This window comes from Leptosomus discolor, chromosome 13, assembly GCF_034619465.1.
Source record: "Leptosomus discolor isolate bLepDis1 chromosome 13, bLepDis1.hap2, whole genome shotgun sequence".
Classification (NCBI taxonomy): Eukaryota; Metazoa; Chordata; class Aves; order Leptosomiformes; family Leptosomidae; genus Leptosomus; species Leptosomus discolor.
In genome coordinates, this window is record NC_141403.1 from 1003779 (window position 1) to 1018801 (window position 15023).

Genomic DNA, 15023 nt, shown 5'->3' on the forward strand with positions numbered 1-15023 from the left:
CTGTTTCCCACCTCTGATGATACAGCCATCTGCTGCTGTGCGCATCGTGGATTACCTGGTGTGAATTAGTTGGGTTTATTAGTAGAGTGTACTTTTTCCTTTCTTCAGACGTGTTTGAAGGGATTCTTCTTTGCAGTGTTTAGGGAAAATCTTAGGGGATTTGCATAACTTGAATTATTGGAGCTCTGATAATGCTGACAACTGCATATTGTGTACTTCGTAACTGAAAGTGTTTAAAACCAACTTGCAGTATTCCTTTAAAAAAGTCTTGGCATCTCATAGCTGAAGTACTTCTTGCCATCCTATGCAACTTGAAATCTAATTTTTAATAATAAAAAGACGCAAAAATATCGTTGGTGCAGTAGTAAAAATAGATTTTGCGTATTTTCTGAAATGTGGAGTGTGAGACATAAGTGAGAGAATTTCTGTGAGCAGGAAAAGAAATATTTTTCTCAGCAGAGGATTGAGCGAGGAACAGAGAGGTCAATTTTAAAACCTTTCATTTTGTGTGATTACAGCCATGCTGCAAATGCCATTTCACTATAAGGGAGAACTTTAAAACATACCTTACTTCTTGATTTGTGCTGCAGGTCAGATTAACTAAAATGGTTATTGTGTCACCCTAGAGATTCCTGCTTGCTGCAAGACCAGACTTTAAACCCTATTTTTATTATTAAAAAGGCCAGCAGCAACAAAGACTATTTTACAAGTTCTGAGACGTTTTCATAGCAATTTGATCTTTATACACAGGTTTTTAGAACTCTTTGTACTGAGTTTCTTAGCGTATGTGAAAATCAGAAAGAGGGGAGAAGGAGCATGAACATTCATTTGCCTCTCGTCTGGAGACTGTCCCCTCTCAGCGCTCTCCTGGAGCAATGAGTGTTGAACAGAATGTGTGCTGGACTCCTGTGTCATGGTGGAACAGCAGCATCTTCCAGCAGATGAAGTAGGTCAGGTTGAGGGGAAACAACCTGCTAGTTTGTGGGTCCAATGTGTGGTGCAGGTTCACCCCTGTTCCTCTTGAATTGCCCTTACACACTTCTGTCTTCAAGGGAAAAAAAAAATCATCTGTTTTTAAGATACACACCTGTGTATGACAGTTTCTATTTGTATCCTATTTAGTCAGACACCAATATTAATAAAACTGCCCCCTAGAAGGGAAGCAATACTAGATGCAGCTTCTCTGTTATATTTCAATGAAGTGTACATGCTACTTTTACTGTCTTTCCCTTGCTGCAGTGATCTTTCTGCCCTAACTTGTGTGCTACAAAACTGTCTGTTAAAGAAAGATTTGACTCAACATAGTTGCCTCTTGCTCTTTCCTAATCTTTTTTTAGGAAAATCTGGCAGTAGTTAGCCAGCCAGTATCCTCGGGTATCCCTTGATGTTATCTGCCTGTCTTCTCCTTATCCTGTGCTTTTAACTGCTCGCACAATGTTTGGACATTTAATCTCACACTTTTTAATGGAACAAAAGTTGATGAAAAGATGATTTTGCTGGCTTCAGCAGGGTGATTTGGATGCCTGCCCGTATCGCTTAATGGGGATCTGTTGAGTCCATTATGGCGATTGAGTGTTTAAATTCATTTGTCTTAATTATGTTCTCAGAAAAATCCCCGAGATGCCTGAAATGCAACAAGACTATGATTTCTTTTTTTCTTTTGATCCAAAAACCCTGGTGAAATTCTGCCTGATTTGAAAAATCCTTTGACTGGTTGCGAGGTGGAAAATGTGTTGGGGAGAGCAGACGATGGTAATGACACGTGTTTGTGGCATCGTGTTGGGAACCGTGTGGCCGCAGAGACATCAGTTCCATCTCTAGAAAGCACATCTTTTTTCCATACTGTCCGGCAAGTGTCATCCCGCCCTCTGTATCGGTGGGTTTTCTGCCGGCACTGCCCTCCAGCAGCAGTGCTTGCTCCTGTAGGACATCTCTCGGCATGCTTTGTCAGCTTGAGTGGCGTGGGGTAAAGGAGTGGTGGTGCCCAGGTGCTGCCTCGTCCTCAGCCAAGAGGCGCTCAACCCACCCAGTTCCCCCCACCCAGTTCGGACGCCATCCCAGAGCCCCCTCAGTGTTTAATCCCTAGCTCTGTCCGTGGCTGCCCATCGGGGTCAGCTGTAAAAAGGAGGAGGGGTCTGTCTTCGTGTGCCTCAAGCCAGTGACCAAATGTTCAGCAGCCACCCCATTTTGACATCTCTCACTGCGGTGAAACTGGTTTGTATGGGTTTTGTGGGGCTGAGGGAGAGTGGAGAGATGTTTTCTAGTGGCTCCCAGAGATGGAAGCACAAAGTTAGGCTAATAAAGGCTTTTGTTTGGTTTTGCTTTTGTTTTAAGTTTCATGGTTTTAAAAGTCTTTTTCATTTTAAGTGTAACGATTGTTAAAAGTAAAGCAAACCATCTTTCCTCTTCTGGTTTCCTTTGCCCCGGGAGCCTTTTGGAATTTAATCTGCCCCCAGCGGGATGCCACGTGCATGGCGTGCTGCAACGTCTCTTCTCATGGCAAGAAGACTGTGGTGCAGGTGTGACCGCTGTGACGACTGAACTGCACTGCTAGCAGGAGGGTGACTCCGCCAGGGCTGCTCCGCAGCTGCCTGTCAGCGGGGCTGGCTCCGGGTGCTGGAGGCCTGGGAGCTGGGGCTGGAAGCCGGTACCTGCCTCTGCCAAAGCACCTCAGCCTTTGGTTGCTCCCCGTTAATCCGGGCAGTGATGAGGACGTCACATAAAGATAGTTTCCAAGCCTCAGTGTTTCCCAGAGTTTCTGACGTTTCAAGTTACTTTTGTGGATTTAGTGTTATTTCCCCCATCCGTGATGGCTTGCCATGTGTTCCTGAATATAAATATACATATTTAAGACTAAGATAAACTTCTCTTTAATCTCAAACTTTTCATTGTTTAAGCAAATAGGCCAGCTGGAGGTAACCTCACACAACTGCAGAACAGCAGTAGTTTTCAAGTTTAAGGGACATGAAACCTTATAGTCTCCAAAATATTCTTGAAAGCATTACTGTATACTTTGGGGGGGGGGACACGACAAAACACCACAAAAACCCAAACAAAACCCCATTCAGAACTGAGTGAATTTTGATAAATAAGGTTAAAAGTGTTTATACTGCATACAAAAGCAAGAATAGTGTGTGTGGCAAGTGAATGAGGGTATCTAGCACTGAAGAAGTGCTACTACAGTTCTGTAAGCAAAAGCCTACGACGTGTGATCAAGGTGGACTTGCAAACAGTGTTATTTTCATAACTGAAGCATTTGTCTCATTTTAAACAAAACAAAACAATACCAAAGCCACCACCAAAGCCCCCCAGACTGACTGCTCGCAACATATGCACGTCAAAGTCTTACATTCCCTGCTTTCTGCTGAAAAATCTTTACAATGTCCGTAGCTTGTCTTACAGGAGAGGATGTCCTTTTAGGAATCTTCCACTGCACTACCATTTTTCTTTAAATAGCCCAGCTGCTGCAGTACTTGAGGTGAAGCTGCCAGCATCACTAAAGTAAGAACAAGTCTACCTTTCTGACGTGAAATAAGACTTGCAAAAAAGCCCACCCCAGCTGATTCTGAATTAACAATACGCTCAATTCACAGAACTTGGTTGCTTCAACTTTTAATGCTAATCCAGCCTCAGAAGCCAGTTCTGATCAATATTTTCTGTTAATCAGAAATATCAAAGCTTATGAGCTGAGGAGCCAGCAGCAAGGCTCCTGCTGAGGCCACGTTGATGCCGCAGTGGGGTCTCCGTGGAGTGTTGCTCACACAGTGCTGTCTATAGGGCCGTTTGCGTTTCAGAGCTCTAAGTATGACTGAGTACTGGCATCTGTCAGAAGGGTCCAGAAGGACAGGAAAAGATGCTGTGAAGGTCGTTGTTTCAGTTGTTTCAGTAGGGACTGCGCAGCTATCTGAAGCGGCCATCAAGAGAACCAAGACCTTCAGGGTGCTGTATATCGTCATTAACATTGGTGTTTTCCTTTTAAACTAGATGCAACAATTGGAGTTAGCACAAACACAACAAAGAGAAGCCAACCTCACAGCTTTGGCAGCCATTGGACCAAGGAAGAAAAGACCATTGGATTCATCAAACGTTGGATCTGGGCCGGAGGTACGGAGATGAATTGCGTGTTGTTGTATCTTCAGATGGAATTATTTTTATCTTTCCCTGCAGCAAGAAATGAGAATTCTCTTACATGAAATGGTAGGTTACATACGGTAAGAGAACGAGTCTGGGTGTTATATGCTTGAAAGGATTGTTTCTGGTAAATTTGATGGGGACGTATATTTGTGTGTAATAGGAAGAACTGTGGATGAGAGCACTGTGTGTAAGGGACCGAACGAAATGGTGGCTCAGAGAAACTTCCCTCTGTAGTGGAGGGTAACAAAGCTGTGGTGGTCTTCCACAGCAGCTAGTTGTCGTGGTCCCTCAGCTGAAGTCGCGGTGGCTGTTTTGGATGGCTTTTGAAATGGCCCTTGCTTGGACATTTAGCTGTGGACTTTCTTCGGTTTTGCATTTTCAGTGTGCCTTGGAGGCGCAGCTAACAAATCTTGGTCTGACCAGATCTCTGAATGTTGTGCTGGAGGGTAACAGTTTCCAGGGCCTGGGAAGTTACGGAAGTTCTTCCCAAGGAGACTGACAGCCTACTTCTGTGAGCAGTCATCTTGGCTGGGGACAGGAGAAACGTGTGGCGGGCTGTCCTGCAAGTGGTGGTGCCAGTTCTGCCCCTCTTTCTCGTGAAGCCGCAGCGTGGCTCAAGTGAACGGCTGGTTGGCTTGTGACAGGAGCCTGCAAAGTGACTCTTATGGAAGAAGTGGTGGTAAAGTTGTCCTTCCTGATAAAACTTAAGCCTTTTTCATTCATGGGGCCTGGGAAGGTTAATAGATGCTAGGATTGAAAATACGCCGGTGTTTTTGCACCCTGGAGTCTGGAAGGACCTTGTATGAAGCGCAGTTATTTGCAGCGTAACTGAGACGGTGCTGACATCTGTGCTGTAGGTTTTCCCTCAGCCTGGGCTGTGACAAGAGACCTCTCTAAGGAGGTGAGGTAGACTTGTTCCTCTGATTTTTTTCTGATGTGGAGGCACAATCAGCTCCTTGAACGCTTCATGGTTATTGCAAGTGAACTGAAGGAATCTGTATCTAAACAAGCTGCAGAAAGCAGCGTTCCCAGGTTTTGAGCAGCTATTCTTTACTTCTTTTGAAGTGCTTTTTAATACACTTTCACATGAAGCTGAAGGTATAGTTAATTTTTTTTATAATACCACTGGAAAAACTTGAAAAAATGTGTCTAGCACAAGAACAGTTTTCCCCATCCCTTTCTCCTCTTCCCCCAAGCTTCTATCGAGTAACTATTCCTGTTCTTCGTAGTGGTTTTCTGTAATTATTGCCGGATTTGTTTCTGAATATTTAACAAGTCTGCCTGTTAGGTACTTTTCAGTTATTTCTCATCGTCTGCGGTGTGTCTGCTTTATTAAAAGCTTCATGAGATTGCCCCAAAGTGAGACAGATAGCAGTGTTGCTGTTGAAAGGTGGTGATCCATTATTTACATTGCCAGTTTAGAAGAACGTGGACATAACATGCCTAAAACTTACCATAAACCTTGGTAGCATTTTGTTGTCACAAATTCACCTGCTGTATTTTAAGATGCTTCTTGTATGGGTTGCCTTACTAGACTGAGTCGTAAGGGCAGTAGGTGAAAGTAATTCTGCCAGTGAAACTACTTTTTGTTTCTCCCATGCCATCTTCCATTCCAGTGCCTAGTACTTAGGCTTCTTGCTACCAGAAAGCAATTCTCTGTGGACCTTTTTTCTTTCTTGTGAAATTATGCAGGATAGCAAACTCGAGAAGGATGTTTAGACTTAGACATTTAAGTGTCCCAATATATCTGAGCAGGATTTATAAAAGGCTTAAGACTTCTCATGTAGAATAAAGAGTGGTTTTGACAAACTCTCTGGTTTGAGAAGCAGAACATTTGTAATACATTCATGATAACATGGCAAAACATCCTGAGCAGTAAACAACATTCCATTCTTCAGAGATGAAAGGAAGTCTTTGAAACTGAAAGCAAGTACAATATGGCCTTAGGCTGATACACATTTGGGCATCTTTAAAATCATCTTTTTGGGCAACCTGTCTGAGAATAATTTAAACAGGCAGGATGTACTTTCTCATTTCAAATTGCAAATACAGACAGCTTTACTCTCAAGTAATCTTAAATGTCAGAACTTCCTGACTGTGCAATGGCAAGGAGTAAATCTGTGCATAATACTCTTGTGACCGTTTTGGGGTTTTTTTAAAGCCTATTTCTTTGTAGGCAGGTGTGATGGAAGAAGTTATTCCTGAATATGGATGATCCCTTGACAGTACTAAATGAAATCACTGATGCTAACTGTATTTGGTTTTTAACTAAGACTTCAACTTTCCTTGGATAATGTTCTTTGTACAATGTTTGTATCTCTCGTGTCCGTGGTAGAGCAAAGTTGACTCTGTTCAGCTTCTTTCTAGCATTGCCTACTGTAATAATTAAAGGAAAGCCATTATTGATGTAAACTGGAGCCCTAAGGTATTTGGGGAGACAGGGGAGAAAGAATCAGTCACAGTATGTATAAAAACGTGAAACTCTGTAAGCAAATCTGTTAGGTATTTGCCTGCCTTTATTCAGTACCAAAACGTACGGGCTCTGGCGGCGTGCAGCGTGGCAGATCGGGTTGGTATGGATCTGCTGCCTTCTGTGCAGGAACAGTGAGCATCAAGGGCTATAGGCACAGGATTTTGCTAGCATGCCGTGTTTCCTTTCTGCAGAAATAAGTATCTGTGTTGAACTGGGGTGGTTCTTCAGCCCTAGGTGTCTACTTCCTCTGTACTCTGCCACCTGGCTTTGCACCTCTTCTGGAAAGTCTTTTTCCTGGGATAATCGAGTGCCTGATTCTTCCATATTCATCCTATCTCGTTCTCTGAAATTCTGCTTTCTTTACTTGGTCTTTTAAGGAGACCTATTATGGGTTACTTTAATCTGGGCACTAGAACATGTGATGACATGAGCACGTGCTTTACAGCTGGAAGCTGCCTCACCAGCACCACATCACTTTGTAGTGTGGCAGGTAGCAAATAGAGAAAGAGGTTCTTGCCCCAAGGAGTGTCTGTCAACTCATTTGGACTAAAAGCAATATTAAAAGGGTAATTTGTATTTTGCCATGATTATTGCTAATGTATCGCTAAACTAAAATCCATGAAGATCATGGAATGAAAAAATAAGGCTAATGCTCTCGGCCTAATTAAAAAAAAAGGCATAAGTATAATGGGAATTCTTTTCTCCTTCTGGCTGGGAGCACTTGTTGGGGTAGTTCTGCATGTTCACTACAGCTTAACATTTGAATGGTATTGTTCAGAAAGAGTAATTTGAGAAAGCCCTGGTAAGAAAATCCCTCTATTGTGAAAATGTGTTAATTGGTGCTACTTGTATTCCAGAGGTGGTGATATCTTCATCTCTCATTCTCATCCCTCTGGACACTTCTGGATACAATGAGGGAGAGAGGCCTTTGGATTTCATTCATGTGTGTTTTCGGGTTTGTGTATTTGTTACCCATGTCTTTTCCTTTTTGGGGGGCACATGTGGTGAACAGTAATGAATTAAAGTGTGGGAAGAATTGAAAAATGACTTGTCTTGAGAAAGGAGAACACTTCTAAAACAAATGAGAACAAAGTAAACTTGAAGCCACAGACTTATTTTCCTGATTCTGTGTTCTGTTTCATAATTTTTATTGGTTGGTAACATGCTCCATAATGTTTTCAATGCTGAGAAATAGTCAAGGATTATTTTGGAATAAGTTTTACTGCTTTTCTGATGACAAAGCTATTTTGGAAGCAGATTTGTCTCATTCTTACTGTAACAGGAGTCTTAGAAGTCTGAAAACCCTTGCAGATACTTCAAGCGTTTTTCCTGTGAGGAAACCTGCTGCAGTTCTGAGTCCTTAATCTTTCTTTCCTTCTGTCCAAAAGCATCCTGGGTCCCAACTCATCTTTGGCCTTGAAGTGAGAGCAGTATGTTTGTGCGGTATCATGCAGAAGAGAGGGAAAGAAGTCAATACATTTTTGAAAGTAGAGTTAGGAGACTGGCTGTTACTCTTATGGTCAGCTTCTGAAGACTGTGGTTGGGCCATTCTTCTGCTTTATACAGGAACACTTCCTAGGATGCCTGCACTTCTGTCTAATTCTTTTGGGGAGACTGCTTGCTTCTCATCCCTTTTCTGGCTCAATGATAAGACATGAACTACTTGGAAGTGATGCAGTCTATCTTACCCCAAAGTGCTGTTGATGGTGTGTCCTTCACTTGCCTTCTTCACGTTGGTCACGTTGATTGACTCAGGGTAAACCTTGTGTCGTCTTTCTTTTCACCTGACCCAATGGCAAAAGGAAATTTCCTCCCTCCAGGTACTGCTGGTGGCTGTTCTGTCCCCCACCGAGACTGGCTGGTCTGTCACTACCTGTGGGTCTTGCCTTGCTACCCGCAGTCTAGCTCTGCTGTGGAAACTGAGGCTGCTGCAAGTCGCTGCTGCAGAAGAAGGTGGTGCAGCTGGAATCCTGGGGTCAGTGCAGAGCCGTTCAAGTACTTTCTTTCTGTCAAACTCCTTGCTCTGGCCAACGTGCATGAAGTAGTGTGATACTTCTGGGGAGATGCACATCTTCTAATACAGCAGTCCACAAATAGGGTTGTATTCTCCTTCCGGGAAGAAGTTTGGCAAAAAGAAATGGGAGAAATGTCTTGTTGACCACCGTTCTGTTTTTAGTATTGATTAGGGGTCGAGAAAACAAGCTTGTTGTCTTCTCTTTTAGGGCAAGTTCACTCTGATCACATTAGCAGAACTTAAGCTTACCCTTCTTGCTTTACAGCTTAGGATGGTGGTGTGCATGTTGATCGAACGTATTCTGTATGTGGTGCGTGCTTAAGCTTTGGAAATGCTCCTTAGGCTGGCCTGGGAAGAACCAAGCTTTTAAGCAATAAGTCCTTTTCTGCAGAATGAAAGAAAACCTCAGGTTTTCCAAATGTTTGGGGAAGGGAGATGTTCTGGTTCTTCCACTGTGCGGCAATCAAATCCTTTGGGTTTTTGGTGTTTGCGGGCGGGATGTGCGGTAGTTACGGGGTATCTGGCCTTACACTCTTGTAAGCGGTAGCTGTAGAAGTTACTGCCACCTTTCTGGCCGTGAGCTCCTCTGCTGAGAGGACATGCTAGCATCATTCATCAACTTCAGGGTTGGCATGACAAGTGTGACTGTGTCTAAATATGGATTAAATGCAGAAGTTGGCTCTGTAGCGAACGGACGATAGTTTGCCCGCTCCCTGTGTATCCGTGGGGAGCAGAGAGGCTGCTGGCTGGTGCTTGGTGCTGGTACATGATAGTCTGCTGAAGGAGTTTTTTAAAAGCTGCAGAAAATTAATTTAAAAGTAGTCACTTTAAATTGGACCTATACTACTTGCATGTAAGTAGGTGTTCGGAGCCAGGCTAGGCTACAAAATCTGTTTATGCTTGAGGGGTTTCCCTTTCTTTCTGTGTGTGCCTCTGTTTCTACCAGCCTGTTTTGAGATTTAGGTCTGAAGTGATACAGGAGGATTATGACTTTTTTTCTATTTTGCATATGTTTAACTTGTGCCGACTCTTGATTTCAGTTTCGGGTTCTTACTGAGGCTGTCGGGACAACTGAAGAGTCTGCAGAGTGGTCATACCTTTGGGGACGAGGGGAGCTGAGAGTGTTACTGCAGTTATAAAATATGGCTTCAGCATCTTACTTAGCTGCTGCGAGACCTGCGTACAGCCCTGTCAGCTCGCGAGTTTCCTTTCCAGCGCTGAATTTCCTGGCTGCTGTCAGTCTAGGCCATACGCTTGATGTGAATTTTTCCCCATGTAAATAGGCAAAAATATTCTCGTCTGCCATTCACACACTTCAGAAACACAGTTCGTTGGCCCATATCGTGCCTTCTCTGTGCTGGAGATGAACTTAATTCTTCTTATGTGTGAAAGATATCTGCAATTTAAATGACTAATTGCATTGTAGCTTTAGGCTGAACATATTGGTAACGCACAAATGTTGATGACACGTGAAGGGTCAAGAGATTTATAATTTAGTTGACAATACATTGCTTAAAATGATGTGGCAAAGAGCCAGAAAATTTCAGCTTAATAATTGTCTATTAACTAACATGACATATTTGTATAGTATTTGTTACCTCCAGGTACAGATTAAGCATCTGATGTAGCCATACGAAGTGACATGCGTACATGAATCTTGGGCGTAATAGTGAATAAACTGACATTACATTTGCAGTAATTTGTTTCAATATGTAAAACATGTTGTTGCCTACATTTGAAAGGACTTGTAGGAATGTTGCAATGAAATCTGAGGAAAAATGCGTAGTGGAATAGAGTTCTCTGTTATATAGATCTGACAGCTTTGTGAGGCTTCTTTGTAGGCTGCAGATAACATCATAAATATACATGTTTGTTTTCAGCTGCATGAGAAGCAGCCTGGAAATAGAGATCTAAGCCTTTCAGACATTGGCTTGATCTACCTTAATGGTCTATCAGGTTAAAAAAAAACCAAAGCCCAAAACGCCAACCACCTAACACAACCAACTTTATTTTTAAAAAAGCATCACATAAATATTGAGTAATGTAGTATTTTAGTATAGTGAATGTGGGAGTGTTTCTGTCAGACTCAGGCTTGTTAGAATAGGCAGCATCAGTAAGCTGGCTTATCACCAAAGTAAAATCAGCGTCTTTCGCTTTGTTTTCTCTGGTCTAAATTAGGCGCTTATTTGTACAAGCAAAACTGTCACAATTCTGACAGGGTCACTTCTTTCCCCCTTGCTGCTGGGGGAGACCCAGCGAAGTGTTTGGGCACTCCACAGTGTGTTAATGGCTTTTTTTAACCTTTTCTTCCTCCTGTGAGACAGGGATTTGTCTGTGTTTTACAGCTGGGAAACTAGTGTCCAGGGTACACTAGATGTGTGACTGCAGGTGACAAAGCCGGGGGCTGAACCTGGATGCTTTTCCCCAGACTCACTAGGTGCTCTTACCACCTTTCGACACCGTCCCTGCTGCACGCAGCTGTAATTTTTCAGTGTGTGGAGATGTCATTGAAAACTGTCTCGTGACTTTGCTGCCTTCTGCCAGTGGTATTTTTATAACGTGCAGCTGAGCTGGATGGGTGATCTGGGAGTGGGGTGCGTTTATGCCACCCCAGAAATTGAAAGGGGAACTCTTGGCTTGTCTTTTTAACATTTGCCCCCCTCTCAAGAGTTTAAAACTTTGGATGTGATTGGTGTGAAGCCGTTGAATTTGAGAAGGGACCGTGTACTCTGCCAGGTCACGGAGCCTGACCTGAGCTTGGTGGGAAGGGAGGTGTCCGCTAACCCCTCTGAGCTTTGTATCAGGGCCTGTAGACCATCTCTGAGCACCTTTGATATCCTTGTCGGTACCAGTGATCCAGACTTGTAGATCACATGTTCCAGATACCCTGGAGATGAGGAATAAGGTGGTGATGGGAGCTCAGGTAAAGGAAGAGCCTTGTTGCAATCTGTGGCTCTGTATCAGCTTCAGCCTTTTCACAGAGATGTGGTATTTAATTCCTGGTCCAGCCACTGGAGAGAGCTCTAGAGATCTTAAAACAGGTTTCGGGAGCAACCTCTAGACGAAACTAACTGCACAACAGGCGTGGGGCTACAGCAGGATCTCCACAATGTCTTCTGCTGCTAAGATCAGTGAGAGCAACTGATAGTGCTGTAAAAGGCTCGAAGGATGAAGAAAGGGCGGCAGCGTGCTGCTTTGGCAAAGTTGCCGGTTTGACTCGACTCTGAGGATCGCCCAAAAGCAGGGTTGCTGCTGTTGCGGCCTCCTGGGGCTGGTTTTAACCAGCTGGTGGTGTCGGTACTGTGAGGGCTGGTTTCCAGGGGCGCAGAGCCGCGTTGCCGCAGCACCTTACCCGGCTGACGAGCAGGGTCTGTCAGCTGCTGGTACCGAGGCTGCTGATACCCAGGTTGACTGGCAGTATTTGTGCTGGTCGCTGCCCCTCCCGGGCTGCGTGTCTCTGTATTGGTTTTCTTTTGGAAGGCAAGCGGGGTGCTGGGGCTCCAGTGAAAGGGATCCTTAGGATACGGCTGATGTCTTCCCGCCCACGGAGAACAGATGGCATCTTAACTTCAAGTGTTCTCACTTTGGGTTCTCTAGGTGTTTTATTACAGGCAGTACATAACCCTCTGCAGCTTGATCCGAAGCCCAAAACAAACCCATGAAAGACCAGTGCTTCGATGCAGCTGTGGAGGACAGCAGCTAAACGGAGTTCGTGCTCGTCCCCATATAAACTTAGTGCAGAGTGAGTTGCCCAGCGCAGTCCCAGTCTGGACTGGAACGACCTAGGCTGTCTGCTGGCTTCTTAAATGTTAAACCATCCTGTGCTTTGAGAGAAGGACTTTTTCTTTTAACTTGGATGCGGCAGCAGCTGTTGGGTTAGATATGTTCAGTAAGTAGTCAGAGAGCCCCTGGCCCTTGAAATGCTGTGCTCAGCTCTGATAAGCCGGTGTGATGCTACGTGAAACTTGGAAGTATGAGCTGGCTGTCTTGGCAAACAGGAGTCCGGGATAAGCTTTGGCTTTGGATGCGATATTACAGCATAACATCGCTTTACATCTCTGCACTGGGCATGATGGGTAAGAACTGAAGAATAAATGAATCCATAACTCTGTCTCAAACGCAGGCAGCTGGGCGCTTCTGCCCTGTTGTGGCATCTCGCGGCTCCAGCAGCTTCCAAAGCGGGCTGGGGGATTTGCGTTCTCTGCCTCCCTTTTGTAAGGGAGTGAACAGGATGGAGGTGGCTTTGTTTGGTGTCTTTTTAGAGGTAAGACTTCTAGTCTAATGACTGTTTGGAGAGAAAATACTTTCACCTCAATAAAGTTCTTTGAATTATAAAGGGCATTGCTGTTGGGTTACTGAAAACCCTTGGGGTTTGTTCATTTATAACGTTGCCTCAGGCCTTCTGCTGCATCCTGTTGGACTGACCTCCTTTTCAACCCGTGCTGGCAGCTGCATTGCAGAGCTATCTTTTCCCTGGATCCTTCAGGGTTGTCATATGACAAACTTGAACTGTGACCCTTTTGTGTCTTACCAGGACAGCAGTGCCCTCTCTGTACAATGTGGCCAGCAGTCTTCCCCACGCACACATTTGTTCCAAGCCATTTAACAAACTGAAAGTTTCAAATGATGGCATTTCATAGTGTTTAATAGTATCGACTGTAAAGCAAATGAAATGGTGCTGAATACCCTGCATGCTGCTAGTAAGAAATACAGCTTCCATTTCTGCAATATGCCCTGGGTTTTCTGTGGTTAGTGTGTGCTCTCTGGTGAATCTCTTTATTTTTTTATTAAATTTCAATGCTTAGCCCCTAACAAAAGTAGCATTCACTGCTATAGATAGTCCAGCACTGGTATTTGTTTCTAATATATGGGGGTTTTAACCAGATTTCTCTAAGCAAAGTGGGCAAAGTCATTTTGCTGAAGTCTTGCAGAGAGTGTTAGGGTAAGAATTGATATAGTTAACACGGCATCCAAGCAACACCATCTCCAAGTGGTGTTGATGCTGGCAGGCATTGCCTGGCTGAAGTTACAGAGACTGAGCACTCCTATTTGTACAAATTGCATTCATTACCACGAACCCTCCAGTAGTGATAAGAGACTGGCTGTGTAGCATAGATTGGCTCCAAGATAAGTAGCCAGTCTATTGTGCAGCTCAGGGTAATCTTCCTCCTCCCCACCCCTAATAATAAATCTTGGGGCATTTTGGAATGCGTGGGAGTTGCTCATTCCAGTAGCCTGCATGTATAACTACCAACATCATCGTCTCCTGCCGACTGGGCTTTCATAACCAGGCGAGGCAGCAGGCTGAGAGGGGCAGGCTCCGATGCGGTGTCCCGAACACGTGGGTGCTTCGCCTGCGTGCGTTTGTTGCTCCCTTAAAGGACGATTCGCGGGTGATGGCTGCGGTAAGAGTTTCTCCTGGCCGTGTGTCAAGGCTAGAGCCCACTCGCAGTCAGGGTCTGCTTCAAGGGGAGATGTGGCCATCTGGAGCTTGGGGGTTTGCAAGTGGGAGTCAGCGCCGTGCGCAGCCTGGGGCTCTGCGTAGGGCCCGCGGCGGTTCCTCCTCCGTCGTTAGCTTGTCCGTGCTCAGCGCGAGCGGCTGCATCGTGTGACTTCAGTGAAACGGCAGCTGTTTGTCTTACCATAATGATACAGTTTTAAAGAAAGATAGAATTTTCTGGTTGCTTTGACTGAAATAAACCATCAACTGGCAAGCGCTTGCTTTGTCTTTTAAAGTGTCTAATGGGCAGGGACTTCTGGGCTGCTGTTTTTCAACATGCAAAGCTGACCAGAGCAGGCTAGTTTTAGGCAAGCAGGCAGTACAAGCCAACCAGTTTGGTTAAAAACTTGTGTTTACATGGAACTCTAATATTGTATTTTTTCTCTCTCCCTCCCTCCCCCATTTAGGGTTTGAATGGCAACGGAATTGCTCCTGGATCATCGGGTTTTAGCCTTACGAAACAGCTGCTCTGTCCAAGAATAACCCGTGTCTGTCTCAGGGACTTGATATTCTGCATGGAACAAGAGAGGGAGATGAAGCACTCTCTAACCTTGTACCGTGCTCTTCTGAAGTGATTTGAATTTTACATTTCACCTTGCTGTCTACTGCCAAAGAAAACACTGAAGCATTGTTGCACTGTCTTGAAATTCCAATTTCTGGAAAATGATCCGTTGTAAGGATAACTCTTGTTTACAGATAAACATTTTTATTAAATACCTAACTTAGCACCTGTAGGGTTTTTAATAATATTTGGCTTAACCAGTCTGTAAACCAGTGAACACACTGAGCTGCACACACAAGCACCTGACTCCCTGCTTGCATTTAGCCGTCATGCAGGCTCCGAGGGCTTGGTACGTGTCCCTAGTTTGTGTATGTCGCTTGCTTCAGTACTTCAGAGTCTG

At 44.4% G+C, this 15023-nt stretch overlaps 1 protein-coding gene across 1 annotated transcript in view; it reads left to right on the plus strand.

Annotated features, from left to right (window-relative positions):
* The window catches only part of TAF4B (TATA-box binding protein associated factor 4b), a 67725-nt gene extending 53029 nt beyond the window's left edge, over window positions 1-14696 (plus strand). Inside the window, 2 exon segments of the mRNA XM_086472765.1 lie at window positions 3985-4104; window positions 14529-14696. Coding sequence (XP_086328891.1) covers window positions 3985-4104; window positions 14529-14696 — 288 coding nt within the window.
* Window positions 14697-15023: the final 327 nt, after the last annotated feature.